The sequence below is a fragment of the Chiloscyllium plagiosum genome, unplaced genomic scaffold (genome assembly GCF_037043375.1).
Source record: "Chiloscyllium plagiosum isolate Xiang-an unplaced genomic scaffold, Cpla_swu_hap1 HiC_scaffold_21, whole genome shotgun sequence".
Taxonomy (NCBI): Eukaryota; Metazoa; Chordata; class Chondrichthyes; order Orectolobiformes; family Hemiscylliidae; genus Chiloscyllium; species Chiloscyllium plagiosum.
The window spans coordinates 37,780,660-37,808,430 of record NW_028270159.1 but is presented as its reverse complement, the minus strand read 5'-3'; the positions used below and the strand labels follow the sequence as shown (position 1 = coordinate 37,808,430).

At 41.9% G+C, this 27,771-nt stretch overlaps 1 protein-coding gene across 7 annotated transcripts in view; it reads left to right on the top strand.

Moving 5' to 3' along the window:
- astn2 (astrotactin 2) overlaps positions 1-27,771 on the top strand; it is a 1,590,397-nt gene that overhangs the window by 708,914 nt on the left and 853,712 nt on the right. For 6 of the 7 annotated variants that reach the window (XM_087998520.1, XM_087998522.1, XM_087998525.1 and 3 more), the window contains 3 exons: positions 9,083-9,176; positions 14,970-15,044; positions 23,703-23,840. In XM_087998520.1, the coding sequence (XP_087854646.1) occupies positions 9,083-9,176; positions 14,970-15,044; positions 23,703-23,840 (307 nt within the window). The remainder of the gene's footprint in view (positions 1-9,082; positions 9,177-14,969; positions 15,045-23,702; positions 23,841-27,771) is intronic. The other variant, XM_087998521.1, reaches the window with a different exon arrangement.

The following is a 27,771-nucleotide window of genomic DNA, read 5'->3' as shown; positions in this document are numbered from 1 at the left end:
TGCAGATGCTGGAAACCAGAGTCTAGATTAGAGTGGTGTTGGAAAAGCACAGCAGGTCAGGCAACATCCGAGGAACAGGAAAATCGACATTTCGGGCAAAAGCCCTTCATCAGGAATAGAGACAGGATGCCTGCAGAGTGGAGAGATCATGCTATGAGGCAGGCAGTGCTAACCACTGAGCCACTGCACAACCCAAACCCCTGAGTCATAGTCTTAAAAGATGTATTAAAATTTACATAACCATAGGAACTAGAAGCGTGTGTAAGCTATTCAACCCGTTGAGTCTGATCCACCATCAGTGACATCATGATTGATCTGATAATGCTCAACTCCACTTTCTTGCCATTTCCCCAAAATTCTGATCCTTGACTGATTAAAAATCTGTCTAGCTCAGCTGTGAGTATTCTTAATGACCCAACCTCAGCAGCCTCTGTAAAAAATTTCACAGATTCTACTACTGTCCTAGAGGAAGAATTCATAGAATCATAGAATCACTAGAGTGTGGAAACAGGCCATTTGGCCCAATAAATCCACACCGACCCTCCAAAGAGTAACCCACCTAGATCCATTCCCCAGTCCTATTACTCTACATTTGCCCTGACTAATGCACCTAAACTATACATCCCTGAACACTATTGGCAATTTAGCATGGTCAGTTCATCTAACGTGCACATCTTTGGGCTGTAGGAGGACATAAAAGCACCCAGAGGAAACCCACACAGACATGGGGAGAATGTGCAAACTACTCCTAATCTTTGTCTTAAATGTGCAGCCCCTTGTTCTGAGATTAAATCCTCAGGTCCCAGACTGCCCCACAAGGGGAAACAAGCTTTCTGCATCTATCTAGTCAAACCTTGAAAAAATCTTCTATGTTTCAGTAAATGTGCCTCTCATTCTTCTGTAGTCCAATGAGTTTGGACCAAACCTGCTCAACCTTTCCTCAGAAGATAGTCTCTCCGTACTTGGTATCAGCACAGTGAACCTTCTCTGGACTGCCTTCAATGTCAGTATATCGTACCTCAAACGAGGGGCCCAAAGCAGTTCACTGTATTCCAACTATGATCTAACTTGTGTCATTTTAACAAAACCTCCCTACTTTTATACTCCATTGTGTTTGAAGCAAAAAATCAACACACATGTTCTGCGGCAGCTATTTTGTTTGTATGTTGCCCACAAAGAAATTAAAACCATTTATTGACATACTGTCATCTTCTTGCATGAGATCCTATGTGGAATAAGGCATACTGGTCTATGTAGATTGACCAGTTAACAAGCATCCATTCCTTTTATTTCTAAATGACATAGACTGTCGTTTTTGGACATAGTTATCGTTTAAAAGCAAAATTAAGATAATAAGTAATTAGTCATAGACCACATGGACCATGGTATTTTTCCCCATTTAAGGGTTACAGTTGGTTATGTAGCCTAAGGGTACAACCAATCCACATCAAGCATAGGATTAAACAAGGAAGGAGGCCTCCATGAACCTCATAATTAAAAATAGATTGTAAATCTCATCATGTTGAAACGTCAGATAAATCAATTAATAATTCAATCTCAGTAAGTGAGCAGCAAAGCTTTACAAAGCAGTGATAACGAAAGCACAGATTTTACTGAATTGGTTGTGGAAAAAAAAATTCATAAGAGTTTAAATTGCTGCTAAATATTAGTCTCCCTCGTTTCTTTTCCTCTGTTCTAGAGGCATTTGCCACTCAAAAACAGAAAAAATAATGATCTGGAAGAATTATGGACTACAGAAGCATTGCACATCGTTGTGTGATAATATAACTGACCCAAAGTGCATCATTTCTTGTGCAAACTTGTGTCTTTTGCTGTGGGAATTTCATTTCTCTAGCTGTTGTAGTCTCCATGTGATTACAAAGGTCACTCAGTTACATTTATGTCAGAACCAATTTCACAAATGCAGTGAACAGTGCTTGGAGAAAAGCTTTGTGATTTGAAGGCTGTAAGAAATAGGAACAGGAGTCGGCTGTTTGGCCCCTCAAGGCTGCTCCATCATTCAATAGGTTCATGGCTGATCTGTCATTCCTCATGTTCACTTTCCTGCCCTTTTCCCTTAATCCTTGATTCCCCGACTGATGAAGACACTCTCTCTCAGCCTTTAACATGTATAAGGACTCACCCCCAAAGCTCTCTGTGGCAAAAGCTCACAATCTTCTGAGAGAAGAAATTCCTCTTCATCTCAATCTTAAACTACCACCCCTTCATTCTAAGATTATGTCCTTTGGTCCTAGGCTGTCTCTCATTTAGGAATCTTATCAGCACTTTTGCCTGTCAAACCCCTTAAGAATCCTATATGCCCTATATTCTCAATGAAATCATCTCTCATTTTCCTAAATTTCAGTGATTAGAGTCCCAACCCATTTACCCTTTGCATATAAGACAAACGATGCATACTGGGAATTATCCTAGTAAACCATCTCTGAACTGCCGCCAACGAAACAATATATTTTCTTTAGTCAGGGGACCAAAACTGTTCAAATTATTTGAGATGTTGTCACATCAGCACCTTGTACAGTAAGATTTCCCTACTCTTAGTGAAATGATCAGTACCAATAACATCTACTTGCAATTGCCAAAGCTTATTATTTACAATGCACTGCAGTTTTTAGTTCTGCTCGGATTCAGAGGTTGATTCTTTCAAACATCTTCATAAATGTTTAGCTGAAAGAAAATAAATTTATCAAAAGAGATCAGCTGAGAGTAAGTGGAATACTTTGAGGGGAAACTCCACCATTCAGGCACTTAAGTGGACAGCAGCAAGTCTTACCCTGGATTAAGGATTCCAGGAGCAGAATTCCTGTTCATTAGCTGCTAGACAGTCATAGGCCAGTGGGTGCCAATGCTGAGGTAAAGGTTGCTGATGCTATGACACCCAGCCACATCCTAGTCTCGTCCCTGGACCCCTAGGCATGGTGAGTGATCACAGGGTGGGGTTCTGGGCTGGAAGGTGTGCTGCGAGGTGAGTAAAGGGAAGTTAGCTGTAAGGGCAGGAGGCAGGAATCGGCAGGCATGCCTTTCCTGATGCTTGGTCCCTTGATTGGGTTCTGAATGCCTTGAACAAGATTGGGTTCTGAATGCCTTGAATCCTTTTTAAACCCAACATCAGGCACCCACAAGCATCACAACACAGATTTGTTGTTAGACTTCCCATATGGTAAGCCCCTTATCACTGTAGGGTTAATATTAGTGGGGCAGTGGGCCTCGATTAAGAGCCTCAATTAACAGCAGAGCCAAAAGTCTGTCCAATATTCCTACTTCTGCCTGATTAATTGCCCTACCAAACCAAACTCTCCATGGAGGAAGGGAACTGAATCTCTTCCATTGTTTCTGATTTTGTTTACAGTGCATGTTTGTTCAGTGACATGAATATTGTTCCCTAGAAAACAAAACTAAACCATTAAAATAATTGTTTGACACAAATGTTCTTTTTATAAACCATGTAATAATTGATAAGAATGTTTGGCAGTTCATAATTCAAGCCATGAGCAAGTGAAATGTTTACTTTCCTGGTTGTTCTTTCTGGCTTTTAAGTTTATGTGAGCCATGAGAGACCGTGATATAACCCAGAAGCTGAAATATTGTGAATAAAACTTTGCAGTGAGCCTTCTAGATACATACACACCTCAGGCTTTCTGAAGTGAGAACTTGCATCCTGACCTTATTTGAGACACTGAACCTTGATAAGCATGTACAGTAAAATTAAATTTTCATTTGCCATATCCATTCATAAAACTATTTGAAACTTACAAGGGTTTTATAAATATTATATCAACTTTGATGAAGGGATCAAGAATTTAAACACATGATTTGATCCTGGATAATAATATGTTGATGATGTGCTCCTCTATTGAAAATGATAAATCAGTGTATGACGAACAAAACCTTGGCTGCAAGCTCTTCTATTTCCACACAGCGTCAGATTCAAGTGTCTATTCAGTAAAACTGAACTTTCAGCCTACATTTACCTTTGCTGTTATTTGATCTAACAAAGAATCCGAGCTGGGCTTGTATTCTGTTTCAACGCCACGACCAGCTATCCTTAGTAGCCACACACGCAAACGACAAGCAACATGAATTCGACTGGGACAACACTACCATTATAGGGCAAGCCAAACAAAGAACAGCCGGGAAATTCCTAGAAGCATGGCACTCATCCACAAACTCCATCAACAAACACATCGACCTGGACCCAATATACCGGCCACTACAGCGGACAGCTGAAACTGACAACCGGAAGCGGCAGGGACAGGCCACTATAAATGCCGGAGGAAACACCACAGAAGCGCTTCACAGGAGGCTCCCAAGCACTGAGGATGTCACCTGGACAGGGGACAAAACTTTTGCAACAAGAATTTCCAGCTCGGCGAACAGAACCACAACAACGAGCACCCGAGCTACAAATCTTCACCCAAACTTTGAATCTGGTCACTTATTTCTAGATTGATCAGTCAATTGTTAGGTATGCCAAATATTTTTCAAACCAATATCTAAGGCTGCTGTTTGTCTTACATGTAAAAGAGTTTGTAGTCAATTATTTATCTTTCAGATGTAAATTTCAGTGAGTTACTCAAGTAAAAGAAATTGCAAGTAACCATGATTAATACTTTTATTCACTTTTTATTCTCGTGTCTAATTAGGTTGATCATTTTTTGAAACATGTCAGAATATACCTTGGTGGCAAACATTTCCTTAGGTTGGACTTAAACTATGACTTTTTTTTAGGCCAGGATGGTAGGAACAGTATTGCTGTACCTCAAAACCCCCGTTTTACTCTCTTGCCTTCATTAGAACCGAGGACAGCACAATTCCATTAGGTAGACGAAATATTGTTCTTGTAATTACGTAACGCTGACAAAAATCATTCACTGTGGTCACTCCACATCGAACAATATTGCTCAACTGTTCTTTTGTGCAATCAACTCACTCACATGGAAGTGTCAAGTTTATTCCTGGGTGCTCTCCAAAGTGCAGTGTGGTATACAAACCATTGTTGACAATGTTGACAAACATGTCCAAAACAATAAAAGATTATTTTTAAAAAATAACTATTGCCTATAGCTTTATTTCATTCAGCATAAAAGTGTTATGTCATCACTGGTGTTAACACTTTAGAATTGTTGTTATTGGTACTTATTTACTGGCTCTTGGAGGTTGCATATATACGAGACTTGAATTTGTACATCCTGCAATGTTATAGTTTTAAACCTGTTAGAGGATGGCTGAAGTCCACAAGCACACACTTTCCTTTTGACAGGCAAAGCTAATAAATGCACTGAATAAGATGGCCTATTTTTAATCAAACAAAGTGCTGTGGATTTTAGAGATCTCAAATAAAAACAGAAAGTACTTGAGAAACTCGGTCTGGCTGCATCTGTGGACACAGTCTTTTTATTGATCTCCCTTGCAAAATACAATAATTCCTTTTGCTTTGGTGCCTTTTGAGAAGGCCAATAACAGTAAAACAGATTATCTGGCCATTCGCTGTAACTACTATCCATACCTACCTCACAATGGTGACTATATTTCAAAAATACTTCACTGATGGTGCTTTGGGTTGCCTTGAGATTGTAAAAAAATCTGTAACGGCAAGGCTTTCTTCTAACTTCTGAAAAAGACTTAAGGTGTGTCCTAAATCTTTATGCAAATTAGGTTACATTTGTAAGTTATGATGAGACCTGTATGAGGAACTTTTGCCTAAATGTTTGCTGTAGGTCAACGCAAAGATGAGAAAGAGTAGAAGAGGCAGTCAGGCAAATCTGGAACAGCTGGTCCCTTGATTTGTGCACCGGTTGGTTCCCATTTATTCTGAACCAATGTGGGACTGAGAATTATAGAATCACTACAGTATGGAAACAGACCATTCAGCCCAACAGGTCTACACTGACTGTCCAAAGAACATCCCACCCCAGACTAATCCCCCTACACTATAACCTGCATTTCACATTGCTAATTCACCTCACCTACACATCCCTGGACACTGTAGGCAATTTAGCACACCCAATTCACCTGACCTGCACATCCCTGGACACTATGTGCAATTTAGCACACCCAATTCACCTAACCTACACATCCCTGGACACTATGGGCAATTTAGCTCACTCAATTCACCTCACCTACACATCCCTGGACACTGTGGGCAATTTAGCATACCCAATTCACCTAGCCTACACATCCCTGGACATTATGGGCAATTTTGCGCACCTAATTCACCTAAACTGCAGGTCCCTGGACACGATGGGCAATTTAGCACATACATTCCACCTAACCTGCACATCCCTGGAAACTATGGGCAATTTAACACACCCAATTCACCTGACCTGCACATCCCTCGACACTGTGGGCAATTTCGCACACCCAGTTCACCTAACCTACCCCTCCCTGGTCACTATGGGCAATTTAGCACACCCAATTCACCTAAACTACACTTCCGTGCAAACATAATGGGCAATTTAGCACACCCATTTCACCTAACCTGCACATCCCTGGACACTGTGGGCGGCACAGTGGTTAGCACTGATGCCTCACAGTGCCAGAGACCCGGGTTCAATTCCCGCCTCAGGTGACTGACTGTGTGGAGTTTGCACGTTCTCCCCGTGTCTCGTGGGTTTCCTCCGGGTGCTCCGGTTTCCTCCCACAGTCCAAAGATGTGCAGGTCAGGTGAATTGACCATGTTAAATTGCCTGTAGTGTTAGGTAAGGGGTAAATGTAGGGGTATGGGTGGGTTGCGCTTCGGCGGGGCGGTGTGGACTTGTTGGGTCGAAGGGCCTGTTTCCACACTGTAAATAATCTAATCTATGGGCAATTTAGCACACCCAATTCACCTAACCTGCACATCCCTGGACATTGAGGGCAATTGTAGCACACCCAGTTCACCTACCCTGCACATCCCTGGACACTATGGGCAATTTAGCATACCCAATTCACCTCACCTACACATCCCTGGACACTATGGGCAATTTAGCACACCCAATTCACCTAACGTACATATCCTTGGACACTATGGTCAATTTAGCACACCCAATTCACCTGATCTGCATCTTATTGGAAACCAGAGCACCTGGAGAAACCCAAACAGGCACAGGGAGAATGTGCAACCTACGCACATACTGTCGCCTGAGGCTGCAATTGAACGCACACATCACTTGTGCTTTGAGCCATTGTACCACCTTGAATATGTTTTGCTCCCAATACAGTAATGAAAATGTTGCCAATGGATAAAAATGCTGGAAGGTTGTGTGACCTCAGTTTTGTGCATCCAGGGTGTTTATCCTCTAAGTAGATTGAACACGTTATCTTGGGTGTTGGGAATAGGTCCAGTCATTACCAGTTACTTATGATCAATGTAATTATTTTACAAATTCAGTATTTACTAGATTGTAATCTCTCTAAGACTAAACAAGGCCAAGTTCCTTTCTTGCAACAGTCTGTGATCCATAAAAAAGGAATATCGTGAAATACATGGATGGAAAGGTTCACTGTCTTCATACTTGTAGCATACCTGACATGAATATAGTGTTCACATTGCTGAAATTCAATTGGCAGTGATAAATTGGTAACTTAAAGGTCTGTAATATGATCAAATTAATCATTGTATAGAAATGCTATCAGCATAAATGGCATTGAAGGCTCCTGTTCACTTTTCTTTAGCTCAGTGGAATGTTTAATATTGGCTCTACAGCCTTGTTAAATGTATAGATATCAATAATATTCTATTCTAGTTCTCTTAAAGCTCAAATACATTGTTATATTTCTTTTAGACATATCCCATGTGTGCTTTGTTCTTTCTGTTATGAATTGTAATATTTGTACCAAATGACAGGTCATAAATCAATGTGTCGAGGTCTCTAGGATGGAGATGGAAACTTTTAATCTTTAGTATTCGATCAGGTTTAAGATGTGAATATTTTTACGGTCTGAAATCACCGTAAATCCAATATTACTGCACTTTTCTGAATCTGGGAGGTAGGAATTTGATGTTCTTGAAACGGGTAAGAACGCGTTGTCTTTCTGATGATATGTAGGCTGCAAATTAGTGAGTTTGATTTTGTTACAAAACCTGAAACTCTGTTATGCCTTAATGTGTGAAGGTTTGAGTAATGAAATGCTTTATCCTCTATTTTTAAAAGCATGCATTTTTCCATTACGCACTTCTGTTTGAATCCAGTTTCGACAGAAAAAGATGATGGCTTCCATCTGTTACTTGTTAATGGCCACAAGAGAAATGAGCTCTGCCAGCCTCCATTCAGTTCTCGGTAGAGGAGATCCCAAGGTGCAGTCTGTCTATGAATTCAACACTAATTGGCAGTATCACTGTAAGATACCAATTGAGAGAGAGTTCAGGTGTATAAATGTCACACTGGTGTGATGGGACTGTGCTATTCTCAGGGTTACAGTTCATTTTCAAGGCAGTCAGCTGTATTCTGGCATTGTTCACCTGCAGGTTCATTTCACACTTCAGAGTCTAACTGAGTTTCAGATAGTACCAGTGTTCGGTCAGAAACCAGATTCTAATTTGAGGCCTGCTTAGAATCTAAGACTGTCTTAATCACTGGGTAAAATTGCTGGCTTACATTCTGGGTGCTATGATCCATCACTTTACTCTATGCCTGCGGGAAATACTGGCATGTTTCATTATCTGGAAAGTGTTGGAGAGTTAGCATTTATAACAATTAAAGCTCACAAATGACTCTATTTGTATCCTGCTGTAAATAGGTCCTTGAATATTCAGTCTCATCATGAATGGGTTAATGGCTGGGGATTGAATTGAAATGGGAAACAGTTGAAAAAATGTACAGAATTGCATTGGTGTGGCAAGAATTAAAAAAAAATGCAGATACACAAATTAATTAAAGAGGTGACACAGTAAATACATAGTGATGTTAAACCTTAATGTAAATCAAAGTGAGAACTGACTTGTAGAGATTGACTAAAATTGATTTTTCATGATTGGGATGTTTCAATATGAAGGGCATGAGCAGTGATTGCTAACGTCAAACTTTCCTGCAGGTGTTCACACCTGAACGTTTTTTAAATCTTTCCTTTTTGTCTTTTTCTTCAGGTGAATGTGGCTGTCATGATGGTTACTCTCCAGATCCCATTCATAAACATCTTTGCGTGAGAAGTGACTGGGGACAAAATGAAGGGTTAGTTCGGTAAATGAAAACCAACATGTATCTATTGTATGTTACATGGTATACAAGGGAAGCATGTCCAGTTCATTACAACGTGTGCATTTTTTAAGTGGAATTTTGCCAGGTAATTCCTTGCATCATAAACAACAGCAACGGTTAGCATAATATTTAGTCTGCTCCTCATATACCTGTAACCAGTACAAACACAGGTGTGTAGAGAGTGATACCTGAGGAACAGACTCAGTAGTTTGCTAACTGATGCTGTTATTTATGATGTTGTTTGGTACACCTGGACATTTACTTATCCTGCATTACTCTCCTGTCAATTCGAAGTCAGCTGCCAGGTCCCTAAAGCCTTCTTTGGCATAGAAATCACATACAAATTATGTAGAATTTTACAGCACAGAAATAGATCATCTAGGAGAGGACTATGTTGATGTTGATGGTCTGTGTAAACATATTTCTTGATGTCTTTCTGTTTCTTGCTTCTTCATGAACTTCAGCTTCATATTGAACACATCTGTGCTATTCATCTGAACCAGTTTAAAAGGAAGAAGTTTCTCATTTCTCCAGCATTTATTATTAGATTTAACAGCAATAATATTTGTCATGTTATATTCATTCGTGGGATGTGGGTGTCGTTGACTGGATTGGCATTTATTGCCTGACCATAGTTGTCCTTGAGAAAGTGGTGGTGACCTGCCTTTTTGAACCACAGCAGTCCATATGCTGTAAGTTAATCCAACTTCCTTAGAGGGGGACTTCCAGGATTTTGACCAGGTGACAGTGAATGAACGGTGATATATTTCCAAGTCTGCATGGTGAGTGGTGTGGAGGGGAAATGCAGGGCATGATGTGCTCATGTATTTGCTCCCCTCCACTTCTTAATGGAAATGGACATGAGTTTGGAAGGTGCAGTCTAAGGGATTTTTGTTCAATTTCTGCAGTGCATCTTGTAGATAATGCACACTGCTGCTCCTGAGAGTTGGTGGTGGAGGGATTGGATGTTTGTGGATGTGGTGTCATATAAGTGGGCTGCTTTGTCCAGGATGGTGTCAACTTTCTTGAGTGTTTTTGGAACTGCACACATCTAGGCAAGTGGGTAGTATTCCATCACACTCCTGACTTGTGCCTTGTAGATGGTGGACAGGCTTTGGGGAGCCAGGAGATGAGCTACTTGTCACAATATTCCTAGCCTCTGACCTGCTGTTGAAGACATTGTGTTTATGAGGCAAATCCAATTGAGTTTCTGATCCATGCTAACCCCCAGGCTGTTGATAGCAGGGGATTCAGTGATAGTAACACCTTTGAGTGTCGAGGGAAGATGGTTGGATTGTCTGTTATCGCAGATGGCCATTGTTGGCATTGGTCTGGTGTTAATGTTAGTTGCCACCTGTCAGTCCAAGCCTGGATTTTGTTCAGATCTTGTTATATTTGAACGAGGATAGCTTTAATATCTGAGGAGGTGTGAATGGTGCTGACCATTGTGAACCATTGGCAAACATGCCCTCTTCTGATCTCGTGATGGTAGGAGCGCCATTGATGAAGTAGCTAGAGATGGCTGAGCCCAGGACATTACCCTGAGAAACTCCTGCAGAGATGTTTTGGAGCTAAAATGACTGATCTCCCAAAACCACAACCATTTTCCTATGTACCAGGTATGACTCCAATCACTGGAAAGTTTGCTCCCTGATACCCATTGATTCCAGTTTTCCTTGGGCTCCTTGATGCCTCAATCGATTGAATGCAGATTTTGATGTCAAGGGCTGTCACTCTCACCTCACCTCTGGAATTCAGCCCTTTTGTCTGTGCTTCAATCAAGGTTGTAGTGCGGTCAGGAGCTGAGTGGCCCTGATGGAATCCAAACTAGGCGTCACTGAGCAGGTTATTACTGAGCAGGTGCTGCTAGATAGCACTGTTGATGTCACCTTCCATCACTTTACTGATGATCGAGAGTAGACCGATGGGGCAGTATCTTTCTCAGTACAGGAACATACCTGGGCAATTTTCCACATTGTCAGATAGGTGCCAGTATTGTGACTGTACTGGAAGAGCTTGGTTGGGGAGCAGCATGATTTGGAGCACAACACATCAATACTATTGCTAGAATGATGTCATAGCCCACAGATCTTGCAGTGTCCAGTGCCTCCAACTGCTTCTTGATATTGTGTGAGGTGAATTGGATTGGCTGAAGACTGGTCTATGTGATTCTGGGGACCACAGTTGGAAGCCAAAATGGATCATCCACTCAGCACTTCAGCTGAAGAATGCTTCAGCCTTATCTTTTTCTACTGATATGTTTAATAGCTCTGGTTATGGATTTTCTCACTGATTAAACCATGGGCAGCACGGTGGCACAGCGGTTAGCACTGCTGCCTCACAGCGCCAGAAACCCGAGTTCAATTCCCACCTCAGGCATCTGTCTGTGTGGAGTTTGTATAGTCTCCCCATGTCTGCGTGGGTTTCCTCTGGGTGCTCTGGTTTCCTCCCACAGTCCAAAAATATGCAGGTTAGGTGATTTGGCCATGTTAAATTGCCCGTAGTGTTGGGTAAAGGTAGGGGAATGGGCCTGGGTGTGATGCTCTTTTGAGGGTCGGTGTGGACTTGTTGGGCCGAAGGGCCTGTTTCCACACTGTAAGTAATCTAAACATAAAGAGGATACTTCCACCAAACAAACCTCTTCATTTCGATGGCTACCTGTTCTTTTTTTTTGAGCAAAGAACTTCAACCTGTTCTGTCCTTATTGATAGTCATTCTGATTTCAATATGCTGATAAGGAAGAAACCAGGATAAACAACCCAAGCCCAGCCATAATGTAAGTCTAATATGCAGCATGTGAGTGAGTTGTGGTTGTGCTTTCTTGGAACAATAGTTTCTGATACGTTTCCAGTGAATTTGACTGCTGAACAGTCCTTTAAAAATCTTTACATTATCAGAATCCATGCCCAGTCATGCCATGGGACTGGTAATATATTCATAGAACATAGAACATTACAACGCAGTACAGGCCCTTCGCCCCTCGATGTTGTGCCGACCTGTGAAAGCAATATAAAGCCCATCTAACCTACGCTATTCCATTATCATGTTTGCTCAATGACCTTAATGTTGGCAAGTTCACTATGTTGCAGGTAGGGCATTCCACGCCCTTACTACTCTGAGTAAAGAAACTACTATTGACGTCTATCCTATATCTATCACCCCTCAATTTAAAGCTATGTCCCCTCATGCTAGCCATCACCATCCAAGGCAAAAGGCTCTCACTGTCCACCCTATCTAATCTGCTGGAAGAAGTGACAAACTCACAAAGAGCACTCGGGTTCTGGTATCATTTTTGTAAAATGTTATCCATTTTCTTACTGAGATCTGCAGTGGAAAATGTTATAGCTTTGCTTGTCAAAGTCTGTGATTAAAATGCATTTCTAGAGCAAAACAGGAAAATCTTTATTAGTGAGATCCACCATTCCATTGGATTCTGGTCGGATTGGGTGGATGTTAGCTGGGTTGAGACATGGGTTTGGGACTCAATAACTCACATGCATATGACATAACAACAACAGCCCATTCTCTCTCCTTGCATCTCAATCTTTACTTTTCCAGCAAATCCTTTAAATTGAGCACTTTCTGCCCACCAAGATAGAAATGTTTTTCTTTAAAATAGACTTCTAATATGATTCTTTGGTCCGCATCTTTTTGTTCTCTCTGGAGGACCAATCAGCACCTGATGGCTGCTTTAAGTATGGAATTTTCTGGATTGAATGTCAGTGCCTCTTTATGAATTCCATCACTAAATGGATGGTCAAGCTACTGTGCCTTGTTCCTGACTCTTAATAAAAGAGATTGTACTTTTCTGTTGTTTTCTCTTGAATCCTCAAGTCACCAATTGACAGGACCTGATTCCAACTACAGAATGCAAGCCAATGGAGTGCAAGATTTTTAGTCTTGTACTGCTCCCATGGTAAATGTTTCAAATGCAAAACCAGATAACTGGTTACAAGGTAAATGCTGAGTCTGTCAATTCGACCACAGGGTTCCGCTATAAAGCATAAATGTTATCTTCATAGAATCCCTACAGTGTGGAAACAGGCCATTTCTCCCAACAAGTCGAAACTGACCTTCCAAAGAGTATCCCACTCAGATCCATTCCCCTACTCTACATTTCCCCTGACAAATGCACCTAGCCTACGCATCTCTCCACACTATGACACTTTAGCATGGACAATCCACCTAACCTACACATCCCTGAACACTATGGGCAATTTAGCACAGCCAATTCACCTAAACTTCACATCTTTGGACTGTGGGAGGAAACCGGAGCACCAGCAGGAAACCCACACAGACACGGGTAAAATGCATAAACTCCACACAGTCAGTCACCCAAGACTGGAATTGAACCCAGGTTGCTGGTGCTGTGAGGCAGCAGTGCTAACCACTGAGACACTGTGCCACCCTATTCTTCATTTTTTTTTCCCATTTTTATTGTATTTTCAACACATTACTTCATAGAATATGGTCCAAATGGAACTTACAATTTTTTTCTGTCAAAGTCTGAAATTGGAAATGACATGACCCATTGAGTATTCTTATTCAAAGTGGAGGGATCATCTTGTGCACTCGGTTTTCTTTTGAGTGGAATGTGATGACGTATGAAAGAGACATTTAATGTGTGTCAAAACATTTGTTAAGGATCAGGAAATACCATTGCTTGGCATGGATCAGTTTACTGCAAGGTTTACTCGATGAAGCACTTTATTAAAATTCCCACATGCTCTGCAGAGTTGAAGGTCATGGGTTTGCATTCTGTTTCTTGCCGTTTTTGCTGACATTCAAACCATCAACCGTGGAGGAGAAAAACAAAACAAAAATCAACCACGGTTCCTGCTAATTATTAAGCAGCCTAATGTAATGCAAGAATACATTGACATCAGATTAAAAAGGGAGTGATATGGCCCTGTACATTCTGACATCATATATTCTGTTGTTTTCTATTGCATCTTCAAGTCACCAATTGACAGGAACTGATTCCAACTATAGAATGCAAGCCAATGGAGTGCACGATTTTTAACCTTGTACTTGTTCCCATGATAATTGTTTCATATGCAAAAGCAGATATCTGGTTTCATGTTGGCTACATGTTGCTGACAGGTATTTGAAAGGACAGGTTAATTTTGACTGTCAGAAGTAGATGAATTGTGTGAGATATAACAATGTTTAAGCCTCAAACCCAATCTCAACCTGCCTCCAACACACTAACCTCCCTGTTTGATTGAGATGGGCTGGAGACAGACAATGAGCCTGCTTTAGGAGATGAATGTCTACTTATTATGAAATTGGGATCCTGACATTTGACAAGTATAATTGGGGAGCGCTAGTTTTGCCAGGCTTCAGGAACATAAGCAGCTCAAGGGAGGTTCAGCATGAAGTGTTTTGACAGCACTGCTTGTTGGTCAGGAGGAGAATGATTCCCCTCAACCCCAAGGCCAGCCCACAACTGCATGTTGTCCCTTCCCTCCGATTTCCAGAAACCACATCCCTACTCACCTCAGGATCAGATGCCTCAAAATAACTTAAGCAGATGCAAGCTGTTTTATCAATTAGAAGCCAAATCTTTCAGTCAGACTGACTCCCTGACAAGTTTCCTGTCAAGAAGAATAATTCAGCAGGAACTCTCCCTTATGGCTCAGTAGTGTGCCAATATCTGAACGCTTGATAATGTACAATGCTTAGTCCGGTGATTATATTTGCAATAATCAATTCTGTCTTGGTATTGAGTAATATCCTATCATGTGTGTAATTGTTACTGATTTGTTTTTGCAGACCATGGCCATATACAACATTGGAAAGAGGTTATGACCTTGTGACAGGGGATCAGGCACCAGAAAAAATATTCAGGTAAAAGAAAAGTGAATTTGCTTCATTAACTTTTTTTTCCTTCTTTTGCAAAACAAATTAGTTCAGAAAGGTTTTCTGTTTAATTGGTTCTAGATAATCGATTCTTGTCAAATCTCTTATTGTATCGCTCACTTAAATCAAAGTACACCACTTTAACATATCTTAGATTCAATTTAAATGCAATTCCTTGTTTCACGGGATCAGTAGATATGTATAAGAAATTGTTTTTTTTCATTTTGGGATAGAATTCAAGGAAATTTTATATATATCTGCATTTTATGTATATCCTGAGTTTTGTTACTTATGCATAAAACTAGTTATAACTCGACACTGCTGATAAAATCCCTGCAGTGGAAGTAGCCTATTCTGCCTATTTAGTCCACACTGACCCTCTGAAGAGCATCGCACCCGGACACACAACATGACTAATCCATTGAGCCTGCACATCCCCTGGACACTATGGGCAATTTAGCACAGCCAATCTACCTTAACCTCACATCTTTGGATTGTGGGAGGAACCGGGAGGAAACCCGTGTAGACACTGGGAGATTGTGCAAACTCCACACAAACAGTTGCCTGAGGCTGTAATTGAACCCAGATCCTTCGTGCTGTGAGGCAACAGTACTCACCACTGAGCCACTGTGCCACCTTAAAGTCACACTGTCGGAAAATATGTGGAGAATTGTAGTGGAAAGTGTTATGCTTCTGCAGTAACACAGTGCTTGTCAGAGTCTATGATTAAAATGTGTTGCTGGAGCAGAATAGGAGAATCTTTATTTTACCTTTACGTCTGCTGTACATGACCCAGAAACATTTTGATATTTGAGCTGGTTGCCTGTCATTTGCAGAAAGATTGCATGCTGCAGCCTTGCAATTCTCCTTGCTGGAGTGCCTTGCTGTGTGATTCCCTGCTTGCTAAATGTCCTGTAAATGTATTGTGGAAGTGTCAAGATGGTTATGAAGGGTTGGCACATGACAGGTGAGGGTGTGCTTATGCCTGGTGTCTGTGGAGATGCAATTTACTCATACCCAACGTGGAGGTCGTTCAAAGCAAGCAATGAAATAAATGTGCTAGGTATCTACTCTGGTTTCTGTTTCGAATTTCGTCAACATCTAGGCCACTTGATAAATCTGGTAAGATAGGGAGTTGAATATTAATGAAGTGAGTTGGGCTGTCAACAAAGCACTTAATAAGCAATAATTCCCCTGAGTTGGCCATTCTGCCTGGTGAGAAACTCATCACACCATTGCAAAATACATCAAAAATTGAGCCAGATGCTCTCTACAACAAAATGTGTCTGACTGGATTTCTCACCCGAGTCCACATTGCTTAGACCTTCATCAGACAGTGCCTATTATTTTTAAAAACATTTTAATGAATGTCCTATGATTTTGCTCCGAGTAGACAGTCTAATGACAGTTTGTATGTCTTGAGACAAATTGATTTTGGTAAGCAAAGTCTTCAGAATGGCAGATGGTGCTAAACAAATATGAACCAAATTCCTCTGTTAAAGGCTTCTGATTGTTTAGATGTGTCATGTCTAAAATATGACAGATGTTAAATAGAATAGAGTTCTGTATGCAGACAGAGGTTAGCTAGGCTGCTTTAATTTGTTTTCTCTCAGCAACAAAGGGGCCATCTGAAACATGTGCTCAGTCATGCACAGGTCTTCCCATCACTCCAGAGCCCAGTCAACCAGTTTGTTTCATCAGAAGACCAGTACTAAATTCAGCCTGAGAATATGACATAGAGAATAAAGTGTGCCTGCTGATGCTGTATGTTGCCTTTGACTGCTGTACAGATTGCAGCTCTAAAGCTTCCTTGCATGTGCATAATGACAGTCTGAAGGCCTGGAGTGGGAAAATGATCAATCATCTGGAGAGAAGAAATGCCATCAAATTGAGATGTTGCTGTCAGTTACCTTCTACCTCGCTCTTTTAGTCTCTGTGGTTTTAGACTTATCAGGAATGTGGCAGTCCAACCTTCCCTCTGTTTCAGAAAGGAAATTTTATGTGGGAAGAAGTATATTTAACATAAATAAAAACTGAAAGAACTGTGGGTGCTGTGAATCAGAAACAAAAACAGAAATCGCTGGAAAAGGTCTGGCAGCATCTGTGGAGAGAAATCAGAGTGTTAATGTTTTGGGTCAGGTAACCTTTCTCAGAACCAATTCTGTGGAATGATTTCTCAACCCGAAACATAAACACTGCCTTCTCTCCACAGATGCTGCCAGACCTGCTGAGTAAATTTAACCTTTCAGTTTAAAAATTTACAAATTATGATATAAATGCAATTTCAGATTAATCTGATGGATTTGTTTTCTAATCAACCTGTTCAGAGATATTATGACATACCTCTGCCGCATGTGGGACTTGAACCCAGGCTTCCTCACTCAGAGAGACAACAATTACAGAACAAGATCCCTCGAAAGACAAGTATTGTACATATTTTGAATCAATAAAAGCATCTTAATGAATGTCCTTTGATTTTGCTCGCAGTTGACAGTCTAATGACAGTTTGTATGTCTTGAGGCGAATTGATTTGGTAAGCAAAGTCTTCAGAATGGCAGATGGTGGTTCAATGTGTTCTGATGTACCTTTGGAGCAGGTTGAATTCATGTTTTTAATTCAACAGTAAGATTGTAAAACTGTGCTACAAGAGTTCTATCTGATAAACTGTAGCCAATTTGTAGTCTGTATTTGGTCAACATTAATAACGCTGTTTTGTGGGCTTCCAGCTACTTAAATGTAAATTTTGAGTATTGGTCACTCCTCTCACAGGCGATTGAATACGGATTTCACTTTTACCTCAATGACTCAAAACGCGCTATCTATTTTTTTCTCTCTCTATAACCCACTCACCAGCTCTTCACTTGCATACCAATTAATGAAACAAATTATGACACAAGGAGAAGCAGATGGTGTTCACCCCATGCAGTCCAGAGAGGAGTAAATGCAGCTGTACGATCCTTCACAATGAAGCAGATAACTCTTCAACAATGACACATCTGCGCCAGACGAAAAAGGAAAGCTGAGGTTACACTGTGGTTAGCATTCAAATGTTTTCACCTGTTCCAGCTGTTTTAGTGACAAGAGTTGAAATCCAGCTTGACTCCTCAGTGTGATTAGACACTTGTGAAGTTAAACGTCTGCAAAACACTTGTTATTGACCATATCCCATGTTTATACTTAGTCATTGTTTAGTTCACTGCTAATAACATAGTGGATCCCCTAAACTGCTAGTCACAGTTAGACAGAGGGCACAGTACATTGTATACACAGTGGTATTTTAGCACAAAACTCATTATTTAACTGGTATAATGTATTGCCTACCATGTCTTGTCATTTTAAGGTCCACATGATATAAATAGATAAAGTTTAGATCAGTTGAGGCTATTTTATTTTTTGATTTGTATTACCAATAAATAACATTTTTAAATCACATAATTATTTCTAAAAACTTCATTTTTCAAATCTGTGTGAAAAACTAGGCAGAAATTGCACATTGACAGTCTTTTGGAGAATTGTTTGAGTGCTACAGAATTGAGATGGTGAATTTTGTGGAGACATTGCAGGTGTTCATATGAACTGGAGAGTGTTGGGGAGAAAGATATTACTTTCTGTATCTCTCAACTTGCAGCTACAGCCCAGCATTACTGTAATTAGCTGGAGCTGGGGGACACATTTCACAAAGTTTGCATGAACATTTGTAGCTCAGGTGCTGGTTGTTGTCATTGTGGTTATGTTCGCCGAGCTGGGAAGTTGATTTGCAAAGGTTTTCATCCCCTGTCTATCTGACATCTTAAGTGCTTCGGAGCCTCCTGTGAAATGGTGCTGTGCTGTGTCTTCTGGAATTTATTTGGGTCCATTCCTGCTGCTCCTGGTTGCTCGTTGTAGTAGAATTAGAATTCCTACAGTGTGGAAACAGGCCCTTCGGCCAACAAGTTCACACCGCCACTTCAAGAGTATCCCACCCAGACCCATTACCCTACATTTCCTCTGACTAATGCACCTAACCTGCATTCCTGATGAAGGGCTTTTGCCCAAAATGTCAATTTTTCTGCTCCTTGGATGCTGCCTGACTTGCTGTGCTTTACCAGCACCACACTCTCGACTCTAATGCACCTAACCTATACATCCCTGAACGCTATGGACAATTTAGCATGGCCAGTTCACCCAACCTGCACAGCTTTGGACCATGGGAGGAAACCGAGCACCCAGAGGAAACCCACACAGACATGGGGAGAATATGCAAACTCCACACAGAGAGTTGCCTGAGGCTGGAATCAAACCCAGGTCCATGGTGCTGTGTGGCAGCAGTGCTAACCACTGAGCCACTGTGCCGCCTATTGGCTGGTATATTGGGTCCACGTCAATGTGTTTGTTGATGGAGTCTGTGGATGAATGCCATGCTTCTAGAAATGCTCTGACTGTCCTCTGTTTAGCTTGTCTTCTGATCATTGTGCTGTCCCAGTCAAATTTGTGGTCCTTGTCATCTGTTTGTATGACTACTAGGGACAGCTGGTCATGGCATTTAGTGGTGAGTTGGTGGTCATGGATGTGGATTGCTAGTTGTCTGCCTGTTTGTCCAATAAGTGTTTTGTGCACTCTTTACATGGAATCTTGGAAATCATGTTTGTCCTATACATGATGGATGTAGGGTGTTTTGTCCTGGTGAGTTGCTGTCTGAGTGTGCCTGTCAGTTTATGAGCTGTCATGAATCCCAGTGGGCGAAGAAGACTGGCGATTAGTTCTGAAATGTTTTTTATATAAGGTAGCATGGCTAGTGAGTTAGGTTTTGGCATGTTCTCATCGCATTGTTTGTCTGTTAGGCATCTGCGGATCAAGTTGCGGGGCTATCCGTTCATGATGAAGACTCTGTAGAGGATTAGGATTGCATTAGGACCCTGTTTAAAAGGGCTGCAGCATTTCCGACCGATGAAGAGGAGAAGACCTCTGCAGCCACTAAATGCCATAACCAGCTGTCTTGAGGACACATAGATGACAAGGACCACAAATCCGACTGGGATAACACAACAATCATAGGGCAAGCTAAACAGGGGACAGCCAGAGAATTCCTAGAAGCATGGTACTCATCCACAAACTCTATCAACAAGCACATTGACCTAGACCCTGCCACTACAACGGCCAACTGGAACCCGCAACCGGTAGCCGCAGGAATGGAAACAAATAAATCCCAGGAGACACAGTACAGCATTGCTTTGCAGGAGGCTCCAAAACACTGAAGATGTCACCTAGACAGGGGACAAAACGTCTGCAAATCAACTTCCCAGCTCGGCAAACATACCCACAACTATGATAAATTTAACACTTCTCCAGTTTTATTTTCATTAATAATTCTTAAGATATGGGCATTTCTACAAAGACAGACCTTTATTGGCCACACTGAGTTGCCCTCAAAAGGTTGGGAATACTCGATCAGAATTGGGTGTGAATGTCATATTTACACACTTCTTACGCGGTAGCACATATTCCAACACTGGACAGTTGCAAGTTTTAAAAAAAGGAGTTAATAAATCTGATTAGATTGTGCAAATGGAAAATTCTTCAGACTGTTCCCCAAAAACTCTGACTAGTGTTCACATGAAAGGAATTACTGTTCTGGAAACTTAAGTTTTTGAAAGCTGGATGTTGTCTTTCCAAGTGTTATTAAAATTTGTACATGAAGTAATGTGGTACTTCAAAAGAAGTTCAACCTTTATTTGATGTGTTTCTGAATTGAAAACAGAAACCTTTGAATGTCATTTACTGTCTGCAAGTGCTTATGTTTTGTGATGAAAGTCTTCAAAGATCAAATGAAATTAGATTGACGTATTTCAAAGAGGAATGACATATGAAGTCACTCTAAGTCTTGGTCAATTTTCTTGACTCTGTTTCTTCTTCCATTCTGAACAGTCATTGATAAGATTGAATTTATGCAAGTAGAATTCAGGCTTTTCATTGAATCTCAGAATTGCTGTAAAATCACCCGATTTGGTCCATTATCCCTGCATCTGTCCTTCAAATGAGCATTATTACCTAATGCCAATCTCCTGCTTTTTCCTCATACAATCGTACATTCTTTTTTACCCAAATAAGTGTCCAATGCCCTCTTGACTGCTTCAGCGGAACCTGCCTTCACCACACGTCCATACTGTAACTACTTGCTGATTGAAAAAGCTTTGTTTTTTTCAGAGGTGGCGTGGTGGCTGAGTGATTAGCGCTGGTACCTCACAGCTTCAGTGACCTGGGTTCAATTCCAGTCTCGGGCGACTGTCTGTGTGGAGTTTTCATGTTCTCCCTGTGTTTGCATGGGTTTCCTCTGGGTGCTCTGGTTTCCTCCTACAGCTTGATGATATGTAGGTTAGGTGGTTTGGTCATGCTAAATTGTCTGTAGTGTCCAGGGATATGCAGGTTAGGTGGATTAGCCATGGGAAATGTAGGGTTACAGGGATAGGGTGGGGGGTGAATTGGGGTGGTTGGCTGAATTGTCTGTTTCCACCCTGTAAGGATTCTATGAATTAACCGCTTGCTTCTTTTACAAGTCACTTTAAATTTATGCACTCTCATTCTTATTCCTTTTATGGAGCTGGAGCAGTTTCACCCTATCTACTTATCAAGCCTGTTCATGGTTTTGAAAACTCTATCAGATCTCCTCTTAACCTTCCTATCTTAATCTCTCCTCATAACTGAAGTGTCCCATCCCTGGAACCTAAAGGAGATTTTTAAAAAATATATTTCAATTGATCAAGTGTCTTTCTTTGAAATGTTTCAATGTAGACTCTGTCACAAGAAAGATTGACCTCAGATGTTGGAGCACAAATGCTGGATTAATATATTGGAGCATGAAGAGGGGGTGTTGCATTGTTGATGGTATATCAAGCCAAGGACCATTGTTTATTTTATACTGGTGGCTCAGCTGAATGTTGAACATCCTACGATTCTATTCAAGAAGAATTTTTGTGGTGTCGTGGTCAATATTCTTCCATGCGCCAACAATGCCAATTAAAATCAAGCTTTCCTCATAGTTCGCAATACCTTGTTATGTCTAAAATGCGTCTATTTACCTGTAAATAGTTCCATGTTTGGGAAGCACTTGGGAAGTTATTGAAGGTTTAACCTGACAACACCTCCATGACATTTGCCTCATTGACCCATGGTTTTCCAGTTCAGGGATGGCAAAGTGTGTGATCTTCAGTATGTGTGCACACTTCTGGTGGTGACTGGACGAGACTACCATTTCAGTAAGAGCTTTAGAGGAGGCTCACCTGCCAGAGTATATCAAGTACACTGGCAGCAAGCTGGTCATGCAGGATCATTATCATGGCAGTTTCCTGAGACTTGGTGGCTTGTGTTTGTATTGTGGTGGAAACTGAGACTAGATGGGCTGGCCAATACTTCGATCCTGGAAAAGATGGATTTCAAGCTCTGCACATTTACCTGTGTCAAACACCTCTACGCTCATTGAAACTGCTGTCAAGATTTTAAAGCCTGTCAATGTGTTTTGTTGTGCAGGAGCCTATCAGTGTCAGACTATACTCACTCTTTTGTGGCAAAAGGCCATAAGTTGCCGCAGGAAGTATCTAAGTAGGATCCAGAATTGAATCCAAAACAGTCAATATCAGAGTTGATGTCTGAGTGTGAGAAAGAGTGAAAATTCACCTTATTCCACCTCTTGCAGTTTTGGTCTACAGTTCATAGCTATCTGAAAGGGAAAGGCACAAATGTAAGATTACTGTGTATCCTTACACAATTATGGGAGGTCAGTTTGTTCGGTTGGCTGGACAGTCAGTTTGTGATGCAGAGTAACACCAACAGCAGGTTCAATTCCGGCTGAGGTTACCATGAAGGGCTCTCCTTCTCAACCTCTCCACTTAACTTGAGATGTGGTGACCCTCAGGTTAAGTCACCACCAATGATCTCTAATGAGAGAGCATCCCTATTGTCAGATGAGACCATGGCAATTTGACTTTTACACATTTTTGCAGTGGGATGCAAGAACAAGATTGAAGAATGTCAGTATGTGTGAATGTGTTCGGGTAATATGGCCATCCTGATTGGTTGGTTGAAAATGTGCGAGTCGAAGCCTTGCCAAAATAAATCAAATGATAGGTTTGATGCACCGTGAGTGAGGCTTTTGATGTAGTTGGCAGAATATGGCACTTGAAGATGCATTCTTACATATTTGTGTGAACATTTTCCAATAAAACCCTCGCAATGGATGCTGCAACTATCTGATCGCAACATCTTTGCAATATTTGTCTGCATGCCCAGGCCCCTTGCAACATCTCTCATTGTCTTCATGTCCTCAAAAAAGGCCTGCAGTGCAATGCGAACAGTAGCACCCTGTTCTCTGCTACTTAATGCATTTTCCATTTCTTCTCAGGCCAAAAGCTATCTGTAATGCACTTCCCCTTTAGTTAATGCTGGCTAACTTCGACTTGTGCTAAGCTCTCATGATTTCTCAACTCTTACTCAGAGCTACAGTCATTTGACAACATGTTATGTGTCTGTTCTGTTCAATCATCAGACAGTGTATTTGCAGGATCGCAAGTAATGTATGAAGGGTATTCCCTCACAGTGACTGCCCCCATCCAAATCAGAGTTCAATCCAATTTTCCGCTCTCTATATTTATTGTTGCTTCTTTCTCTTTATAGATCTACCTACAGTCTGGGTCAAGGTTTATGGCTGCCAGTTAGTAAAAGTTTTGTTGTGCCTCCAGTGGAGCTGTCCATCAGGCCATTAGCGAGCTGCAAGACCGATGTCCTGGTGACAGAGGACACTGGAGAGGTCAGGTAAGATTACCAATCCCAGGCACAAGATGGAGGGAGTAAGGACATTTTAATTGTGTTGATGTGATTGTATTATCCAGAAATCAAATTAAGAAGACATTTGCCAGCTGTTATTTCTAACTCATCCAATTCGTAGAATAATTTGCTGTATGATGGATGTTGCCATTTATCTGTTTATTCAGTTTTCTAATGTGGCTTTCCATCATTTTATGTGACATGCATATTAAAATAGGCCAGTTATGTAGAACGGAATGAATGCATGAATCAATTATTATCTCTACTGTCAGTTGTGTTATTTTTGAGTTTCAACAGTAATGTGAAGAGTTGTTCCTTTACGTTACAACAGTTTTAAACACTTCCTAAAAATCCATTGTTTTTCTTTAACACTTTATATTCTAGTTTTGCCCGTTATGTATCAAATTTACCCTCCTAAGTGAATGCTTCTTCCATACAACGTACACATTTGTCTTTATTTCTGGGTCAATTTAATAGCACTGGTAAAGTAGCAATGCAGACCAATTTTCAGTTGATTTGTTTTAGCTAGAACAAAGAACAAAGAAAATTTACAGCCCTGGAACAGGCCCTTCGGCCCTCCAAACCTGAGGCGATCCAAATCTACTGTCTATACCTGTTGCCCAATTCCTAAGCATCTGTATCCCTCTGCTCCCCACCTACACATGCATCTGTCCAGACACATCATAAATGAATCTACCGTGCCTGCCTCTACTACCCCTGCTGGCAACGCGTTCCAGACACCTACCACCCTCTGTATGAAGTACTTGCCACGTGTATCCCCCTTAAACTTTTCATCTCTCACCGAGAAAGCGTGACCTCTCATTGAATCCTTCAGCCTGGGGAAAAAACTTATCTCCATCTACCCTGTCTACACCCTTCATGATTTTATAGACCTCAATCAGGTCCCCCCTCAATCTCCTTTTTTCTAATGAAAACAAACCTTACCTACTCAACCTCTCTTCATAGCTAACACCTTCCATACCAGGAAACATCCTTGTAAACCTTCTCTGCACCCTCTCCAAAGCGTCTACATCCTTTTGGTAATGTGGCGACCAGAACTGTACACAGTATTATAAATGCAGCTGAACCAACATCGTGTACAATTTAACATGACCTGCCAGCTGTTATACTCAGTACCCGCCTGATGAAGGGAAGCATACCAGATGCCTTCTTGACCACTCTATCCACCTGTACAGCAACCTTCATGATACAATGGAATTGAACTCCCAGATCTCCCTGCTACTAAACTCATACATCTGCAGAATACCCTTAGATCTCCAAAAAAACAACAGATACAAAATTGATACTGTTTGATGATCTAATTATCAATTATTTGTATTTGATAGTAAGTAAATGTCAGTGATGTATACTTCCAGTGGATGTTAGCTCCACTGACCAAGGAAATATAAGGTGTGCAGTCCCGTAGAGCGTGGCACAAGTTTGAACTTTGGCCATCATTATTCATCCAAATACAAATTACACTGGGAGTTTAGTTTTCTGAATTGACATGATGTTCAATTTTCCACTCCTATTTGCATTATCAGTAACTTAAGATTGTTCATAAACCAGTACAGTCTTGCAAGAATACAGAACAGATTTTTAAAAGAAAATGTTAAGTATTTCTAAATACCTGCTTCAACCCATTCAGTCCACACAAAGCCTCTGAGGAGCATCCTATTCAGACCCAGTCCTAGCCCTGTAATGCTGCATTTCCATTAGCTAATCTACCTTGCCTGCACATCGCTGGACACTTTGGGCCATTTAGCATGGCCAATCCACCAAACCTGCATATCTTTCACAACCTCCAATACTGGAGATTGAATAAAGATTGAACCGCACAAATGTAGCACCGCATAGTTACATGAAACACAACTATGATCTACTCTGCGTAAATAAAGGAGTCCAGACTGACAGCGACTTTCATTGTCGAGTCTCATTCATTTGAGTATTATCAGCAAGGCACAGGTCTGTGATCCCTCTTGGTCGTTGAGTCCATCCTGTTTCATGGTTTGGCCATGGCTGGGCATTCACTTGGCTGGAGTATTTCTGAGCTGTTGACACTGCTTTCCAGGTTTTAGCCAATCTCACACATGGAAAAGGAAAGCTCTTATCTCCTCTTCTGCCAAACAGAAGAACTGACCTCTTCCTGGTTTATTTATTTCTACTCCTCAAAACATTTTTTTCTTCCAGTCTGTTTGCCTTTGCCTTTGTGCCTGTGTCTCCATGCTTACCCTTTCATGCTGTTGTTCTTCTCTTTGTACTCTCATTGTGACTGCAGATCTTTGTGTTGGCTAGATAATAAGCCCTGTTGTTTAACTTAAGTCCTGATTGCATTGCTTGGATTGCCAGGACACATTGACAAACATACTTTGTTCTGGATCAGTGGTGCTGGAAGAGCACAGCAATTCAGGCAGCATCCGAGGACAGGCAAAATCGATGTTTCGGGCAAAAGCCCTTCATCAGGAATAAAGGCAGAGAGCCTGAAGCGTGGAGAGATAAGCTAGAGGAGGGTGGGGGTGGGGAGAGAGTGGCATAGAGTACAATAGGTCAGTGGGGAAGGAGATGAAGGTGATAGGTCAGGGAGGAGAGGGTGGAGTGGATAGGTGGAAAAGGAGCTGGGCAGGTCGGACAAGTCCGGACAGGTCAGGGATCGAGTTGCTGGAGGTTAGAAGCTAGGATGAGGTGGGGGAAGGGGAAATGAGGAAACTGTTGAAATCCACATTGATGCCCTGGGGTTGAAGTGTTCCGAGGCGGAAGATGAGGCGTTCTTCCTCCAGGCGTCTGGTGGTGAGGGAGCGGTGGTGAAGGAGGCCCAGCACCTCCATATCCTCGGCAGAGTGGGAGGGGGAGTTGAAATGTTGAGCCACTGGGCGATTTGGTTGATTGGTGCGGGTGTCTCGGAGATGTTCCCTAAAGCGCTCTGCTAGGAGGCGCCCAGTCTCCCCAATGTAGAGGAGACCGCATCGGGAGCAACGGATACAATAGATGATATTAGTGGATGTGCAGGTAAAACTGATGGATGTGGAAAGCTCCTTTGGGGCCTTGGATAGAGGTGAGGGAGGAGGTGTGGGCGCAGGTTTTACAGTTCCTGCGGTGGCAGGGGAAAGTGCCAGGATGGGAGGGTGGGTCGTAGGGGGGCGTGGACATGACCAGGTAGTCACGGAGGTAACGGTCTTTGCGGAAGGCGGAGAGGGGTGGGGAGGGAAATATATCCCTGGTGGTGGGGTCTGTTTGGAGGCATTGCTCCCGATGTGGTCTCCTCTACATTGGGGAGACTGGACGCCTCCTAGCAGAGCGCTTTAGGGAACATCTCCGAGACACCCGCACCAATCAACCACATCGCCCAGTGGCTCAACATTTCAACTCCCCCTCCCACTCTGCCGAGGATATGGAGGTGCTGGGCCTCCTCCACCGCCGCTCCCTCACCACCAGACGCCTGGAGGAAGAACGCCTCATCTTCCGCCTCGGAACACTTCAACCCCAGGGCATCAATGTGGATTTCAACAGTTTCCTCATTTCCCCTTCCCCCACCTCATCCTAGCTTCTAACCTCCAGCAACTCGATCCCTGACCTGTCCGGACTTGTCCGACCTGCCCAGCTCCTTTTCCACCTATCCACTCCACCCTCTCCTCCCTGACCTATCACCTTCATCTCCTTCCCCACTGACCTATTGTACTCTATGCCACTCTCTCCCCACCCCCACCCTCCTCTAGCTTATCTCTCCACGCTTCAGGCTCTCTGCCTTTATTCCTGATGAAGGGCTTTTGCCCGAAACATCGATTTTGCCTGTCCTCGGATGCTGCCTGAATTGCTGTGCTCTTCCAGCACCACTGATCCAGAATCTGGTTTCCAGCATCTGCAGTCATTGTTTTTACCTCAACATACTTTGTTGTCCAACAAACATACAATTGATCTCTTT